This window comes from Berghia stephanieae, chromosome 14 (genome assembly GCF_034508935.2).
Source record: "Berghia stephanieae isolate SIO BIC M18660-M18661 chromosome 14, UCSD_Bste_1.3, whole genome shotgun sequence".
NCBI classification, from domain to species: Eukaryota; Metazoa; Mollusca; class Gastropoda; order Nudibranchia; family Aeolidiidae; genus Berghia; species Berghia stephanieae.
Genome location: NC_088373.1, coordinates 25,853,888 through 25,861,387, shown reverse-complemented (window position 1 = coordinate 25,861,387; position 7,500 = coordinate 25,853,888). Strand labels below are relative to the sequence as shown.

At 33.0% G+C, this 7,500-nt stretch overlaps 1 protein-coding gene across 1 annotated transcript in view; it reads right to left on the bottom strand.

The window, feature by feature from the left end:
* Positions 1–5,109: 5,109 nt before the first annotated feature.
* Positions 5,110–7,500, bottom strand: part of LOC144959552 (multidrug resistance-associated protein 1-like) — an 11,711-nt gene continuing 9,320 nt past the window's right edge. Inside the window, exon 5 of the mRNA XM_078892168.1 lies at positions 5,110–5,322. Within this exon, the coding sequence (XP_078748294.1) occupies positions 5,110–5,322 (213 nt within the window). The remainder of the gene's footprint in view (positions 5,323–7,500) is intronic.

Genomic DNA, 7,500 nt, shown 5'->3' with positions numbered 1-7,500 from the left:
AAAACAAAACAAAACAAACAAACCCACACAAACCTAGAGCTGTTTATATAATGTAATATCAACTAAATCAGAGATCAGGAGAGTTGAAAGTTTTACATATTTGGGATACATTATTACATCTGATAATAATAATATAATAATAATAATAATAATAATAATAATAATAATAGTAATAATAATAATAATAATAATAATAATAATAATAATAATAATAATAGTAATAATAATAATAATAATAATAATAGTAATAATAATAATAATAATAATAATAATAATAATAATAATAATAATAATAATAATAATAATAATAATAATAATAATAATAACAATAATAATAATAATAATAATAATAATATAATAATAATAATAATAATAATAATAATAATATAATAACAATAATAGATAATAATAATAATAATAATAATAATAATAATAATAATAATAATAATAATAATAATAATAATAATAATAATAATAATAATAATAATAATAATAATAATAATAATAATAGTAATAATAATAATAATAATAATAATAATAATAATAATAATAATAATAATGATAATAATAATAATAATAATCATAATAATAATAATAATAATAATAATAATAGATGATAATTATAGATAATAATAAATATATAATAATATAATAATAATAATAATAATAATAATAATAATAATAATAATAATAATAATAATAATAATAATAATAATAATAATATAATAATCACCCAATCAGCCCCCACAACATCACGCCTAAAATTTCGCAAACCGTTCTACAAATCCAAAAAAGAACATTTCGACCTCTCTGATAGCTGGAAAACTGAATGGGAGAAAAACAAACCAAAAAACAGTGATCTAATCGAAGACCCTACAGCAACACCACTCCCAGGTTTCTACACACTAAACAGAAAACAGTGGTCCTCCTGTAACAGACTACGATCTAAACACGGTAGAACAGCATCTAATCTCCACAAATGGGGCTATATAACAACACAACATGCCAAGCCTGTAACGCTCCAAATCAGGACATCGACCATGTGGTACTTCACTATCCATCAACATCCATAGAGGGCGGCTATCCTGCTATCCACAAAGCTGATGACGACTACATCAAATGGCTGAATGAGTCACACTTGGAGGTGTGAAGACCATACGACACTACTACTACTACTACCAGACTATAAACGTTCATGGTTACACAGTGTTTGTGTGTTGGTCCTTTAAACTTCCGGATGGCAATGTTGTGAACTCCTTGGCCAAGCGCATTCTATCTATACCAAAAAGTTTGGAGAAAAAACTCATCCTGCACACAAGAATCGATCTAAATTCCCCTCATCTTGGCAAAGAACTCTCAAACCTGAGATTTCGCGAACTCTTCCTTAAAGTCCCTGATTTGTGAGTTTTTATCAAGATGACGGTCATTTAATTTAAGAAGTACTAGTTTTTTGACCGTCTTTTTTAATGAATGTTTTTTTTTCTGGAGCTCGACAATGGACTACTTTTAGTTTATAAAGGAGTTCTAACAGTCAAATGTTTAGCTTTATTGAAGTTTATATAATTATATATTATTATTACTATTATTATTATTATTATTATTATTATTATTATTATATTATTATTATTATTATTATTATTATTATTATTATTATTATATTATTATTATTATTATTATTATTATTATTATTATTATTATTATTATTTACCGTACCCTTTTCTTTTTTTTACAAAACCAAACTGCTCATTACTTATCTCTCTTTTCATAAGTATTCTTAATATATTGTTTGTGGCCTGGCTCAAGAGGCGGATTGTTCTGTGTTGGTCACAGTTCCTTGTTTTTTGGGTATCGTAATGAATACTCATTGTCTTAAGACATTAGGCAATTCACCCTTTTCATATAAGACATTAAAGGCTTTTGTCAGAATGTCGATTCCCAGATCGTCGAGGGCGTCAATCAATTCTATTGAGAAACTATCTTGGCCTACCGCTTTCCCCTTTTTCCATCTCTTTACAAGCAGCTTCTACTTCTTCTCGCATAATCTGGGGACCCGTGTTCTCAGTAGATATTTCTTTATCCAAGCTCGTCCCTCTTTTTTCATCCGCGTATAGATTTTTTATGTATACTGCCCAACGTTCCAAACTTTCGATGTTGTCGATTAGTATATTACCGTTTCTTGCCATGGCTGGTCCGTTTTCCACTTAGATCTTGTATTGACTGGTAGAATTGTTTTGTGTTAGAGTGAATTAGTCTTTCAATTCTGTGACATTCATGTTCAATATAATCTTCCTTTGCTCTCTTCCACTCAAGTTTTATAATCTTATTAGCTTCTTTATATTCATTGCTGTTGCGTTCTAGTTTTCGTCATTCATTCATCAGTTTCAAGATCTTGTCATCCATCCACTTATGTTTGGTTCGTGTTTTTTCACAGATGGAATAGTTTCTCTTGTAGATTCTGTGATGCAGTTCGATACTTGATTCCAGTACTCATCTATGTGTATATCTGAGGTCAAGTTTTCACTTTTTTCTTTCACGCATTCTTTGTAATCATTTTTTATTTGATGGGTAATTCTCAATAGATCTAATTGCAGTTTCGGTTCCACTTTCTTTTTCTTTATTTGTTTAAGTTTTATTTTTAGCGTGGCCTTGACAGGTCCGTAGTCACTATTACAGCCTGCGCTTGGAATAGTTTTTGCGTTGCGTACGATATTTCTGAATCGATGTTGGACCAGAATAAAGTCTATCAAATTCTTATAAAGGCCACATGGGCTTATCCATGTCCACTTCTTTCAATCGTGATTTTTAAACCATGTATTGACAATAGTAAGGTTTTCCAATCTGCACCAGTCGACAAGTCAAGGGTGTGGTAAATGCAATCTTTACATTGAAAACGTATATATATATATATATATATATATATATATATATATATATATATATATAATATATATATATATATATATATATATATATAATATATATATATAATATATATATTATATAATTATATATATATATATATATATATATATATATATATATATATCCAGTTATTGTTTTTCTATCTACCTATTTATCTATCTATCCATCTATATATATATATATATATATATATATATATATATATATATATATATATTCATCTATCGATCTGGGGTATGTATACCGTGTCTATCTTTTATCCTTTAGTTAATCTATCTCTCTGTCTTTCTATTTATCTCTTTGTCTATCTGATCATCAATTTTATATCTGGAATTACCCACAGCAATGTCAATGGCATTGTAGTACACGACTACCATGACGAATAAAAATACTCAAAATCACCTCATTTTTGTGATTTTTCAGAAATGGTATCTCCTTGTGCAGTTAAGTGATCACGTGGTATGACATTCGCCTTCGCCGTTAACAGTTTTGTCCCTGTCAGACGACTCACCTTCACGCCTGCTCGGACAAATATAGTTGGATGTTTATAGACAATACCGTGAATGATATCGACCTCTCTCTCTCTCTCTCTCTCGTTCTCTCTCTCTCTTTATCGTTCTCTCTCTCTCTCTCTCTCTCTAGTTTTCTCTCTCTTTCTCGTTCTCTCTCTCGTTCTCTCTCTCTCTCTCTAGTTTTCTCTCTCTCGTTCTCTCTCTCTCGCTCTCTCACTCTCTTTCTCTCTCGTTCTCTCAGATGGTTGTTATTTGTTTTCATACTGTCAAATGTTTGATTAGTCATCACAAGATTACAGTCGATGGAAAGTATAGAAGTTAAAAAAAAAACAAACAAAAGAAACAACAAAAAACTCATTGTTCTATTGCTTAAGGACAAAATAAATAAATAAATAAACTTAAGAAATTAATCCCAGAAAACTAAAACGATAATATGATAGCGAGAATCAGATAGAGCGAGGGAGAGAGAGAGAGAGAGAGAGAGAGAGGAGAGAGAGAGAGAGAGAGAGAGAGAGAGGTCGATATCATTCACGCTATTGTCTATAATCCTCCAACGATACAGGTGTGAAGGTGTCTCCATGTTTTGATTTGTCAAAAATATATTGAGCTTTGAGCTTTGAGCTTTTTTATAGAGCGCAATATCCACTAAAATTGCTCAAAGCGTGTTACAAGTAGTCCCTGGCCAACAGCAAAACTTAACATTTAGGTGGGGACACGATTCCTGTTAAGCGATAATACAATTATTTCTCGGACACAGACGACGCTGTTAACGGCCAGGAACTCATTTCAAACACCTGAGTACGACGAGAGAATGTGAGTAAAGAGCTTTTTCCAAGGACTCAACTATGCACCGAGGGAGGCTCGAAACCAGGACCTTGCGATCCGAAAGCGAGTGTCATGCCACAAGAGCACATAGCCGCACTGGTTGATTGATGGTTCCTCTTTGACCCCATCTTGCTATGCCTATCGAGCTAATGACACGATGCCTATTGAACTATTTTCTTATAGTATGGGCCTTCAGTTCTCAATCAATTTACAGGGCCAGTTACTTTTTTAAAATTAAATTACGTCTGTTATAGTATATTTGATTAAAACTAGTCAAAAAAAACATTAAAATTGCTTTATTTTTTACTTGAAAATTTAAAATAACGCATTTTGTGGCCCTGAAATTAACTGCTGACGTAAACCCATAGCCACTTTACGTGCTTGCCTATAACCAGAAGTAAACAGCCACAGATCGTGAGGATCACCGTGGTGGTGGTAGTAAAACACAGGTATTTGAAGAAAGACTGTATCATCATTGAGAAATTTCTAAATTTGACCAAGCTACATTAAATTTATGCAATTCTCTTTGACATAACCATAAACTAATTCTCAAAAGTTTTCCAAATCAAAGCAGTTAGAACTCACATTTTTTTAAACAAGTATCATCAGGTTTTGCGATGTAATTCTTTTATCAGATTGTTAAAATGGGCCTGGTCTATTTGTGTGTATGACATGGACTATGAGTATGTCCGGCCTTATAATACAGGAAATACATAGTCGAGGGACGATGCAGGGTAAATGGCAGGAAATATTCTGATTGGTTAATGCTTAGTAAACGGGCGTACCGTCAATTGATATCGGAAGATAACATAGACGTAACCAGTGTGAAACGACGTGGTAGAAAATCATCCTAGACAACTTTGATCTGGATATCATCTAAAGATGAATGGGGCTGGATGAGCGCATACATGTAGTATACAAAGGAATGGACGTCTGATAATCCGGGTCGAAAAGAGCCAGTGGGTTTTGGACAGATGGCCAGTGTTATACATGCATGGTGAACATTCTTGATTTTTAGAAGGATGCTACTGTCATCTAGGTTGGGATCCAGTAATAAGTAATACTTGACAAAGGGTAAAATAACATGATGACTTAGTCCCCTTAGGTGACAGTAGTAACAACCCAGTCACAGTAGTCCTCAATTATATGATATATACGATGAAAGCAATGGATATACAAGGTTGTTTCCCATACTTCATTGCACTTGGTATAACCTTAATTTTTCTTCTGGGCATCTATCTGTAATCTAGAAACTATCCCTGTGAGGTCAACGTAGAGGTGTTTGGAACCTTTGAGGGTTTTTTTTTTCTGAAAGCAACCAACTCAATTGTCATGGACAACCATTTGGTGGTCCATGATCACTTCAAAGCGACAACTTTGGCAACAAAATAAGCTTACATGATTCCATCACTTCACTCAGTCAACATATCACATTTTGAGAACAAAAAGTCGAAGTGTACACCTTAGTAAAAAGAAACGAACCAGAAACACTTTTCAACACGGAATGTTTAATAGGGAGTTTGTATACGACTTTTCACATCTCACAAAGTCTGAGGTTCGAACCCCACCCGTGGTTGAATGATGTTTTGGGGATTTGTTCTTGTATTTCAATTTTAGAATTGTCAGGCAATCCCCGTGACACTCAGCTGCGTGGAAGTTGTGTGGCGTACTTATCGGTAACCCCGATGAAGAAAGAATATTTCGGATAGCGCTGAACTATATCTGTGATGAGGACAGGAGAGACATTGTAAGACAGTTGGTCGAGCTCCCGTGTGTGAGGGACGGCACTTTTTTCAACGTTATAAATGCTGAAATTGCACCATGTGAAGAGGTGAGAAAGACCATTCTAAAAAAACAACTTATTTAGTTCTTTATCTTACAACCGATGACTGCTCCTTAATTTCTTAAATGAGTACTTTCCAACTATTACAGTTAACTCAATGGAATCGAGCTCATTTGGGCCCAAATACAATGAAACGTCGGAGGGAAACGGGGGAGTGGGGGGGGGGGGGGTTTAAAGGAGGAACGCCAAATTTAAACTCATAGACAGGCAATAGTGATTTAAATAGGGAAGACTGGCGAATGCAGGATCCCACGTTAGAAACTGGATCAAATTCACATTTCAATGATAGAGGGGGTGTCATGAGATCATCCTCATCATCAGAATGTTTTTCTTTTAGGGAGTAGTATTAGTAGTATTAGTAGTGGTAGTAGTAGTAGTAGTAGTAGTAGTAGTTTGTTAGTAGTAGTAGTAGTAGTAGTAGTAGTAGTTGCAGTAGTAGTAGAAGTAGTAGTAGTAGTAGTAATGTAGTAGTAGTAGTATAGTAGTAGTAGTAGTAGTAGTAGTAGTCGTGGTGGTGGTGGTGGTAGTAGTAGTAGTAGTAGTAGTAGTAGTAGTAGTAGTAGTAGTAGTAGTTTTAGTAGTTATAGTAGTAGTAGTAGTAGTAGTAGTATTGTAGTGTTCGTGGTGGTGGTGGTAGTAGTAGTAGTAGTAGTAGTAGTAGTAGTAGTATGTAGTAGTTTGTAGTAGTTGCAGTAGTAGTAGTAGTATAGTAGTAGTAGTAGTTGTAGTAGTAGTAGTAGTAGTATTAGTAGTAGTAGTGTAGTAGTAGTAGTAGTAGTTATAGTAGTAGTAGTAGTAGTAGTAGTAGTAGTAGTAGTAGTAGTAGTAGTAAAATAGTAGTAGTAGTAGTAGTAGTAGTAGTCGTGGTGGTGGTAGTAGTAGTAGTAGTAGTGTAGTAGTAGTAGTGTAGTAGTATAGTAGTATATTTGTAGTAGTAGTTTAAAAGTCGTGGTCGTGGTAGTAGTAGTAGTAGCAGTAGTAGTGTATAGTGTAGTAGTAAAGTAGTAGTAAGTAATATAGTAGTTAGTAGTGCAGCAGCAGCAGTAGTGTAGTAGTAGTAGTAGTAGTAGTAGTGTAGTAGTAGTCGTGGTGGTGGGTAGTAAAAACACAGGTATTGAAGAAAGACTGTATCATAATTGAGAAATTTCTAAAATTTGTACCAAAACTACATTAAATTTTATGCAATTCTCTTTGACATAATCAAAACTAATTCTCAAAAGTTTTCCAAATCAAAGCATTTAGAAGCGGATAAATTATTCATTTCTGCTTGTATTCATCAGCATTGTGTATTGATAGTAAGACATGTAGATGTCTGATATATTGCCCTTCGTTCATTTCATATTCAGATAATCATATGGATATGCTATAAGCATCAGTTACCAAAATATTTGTTTAAAA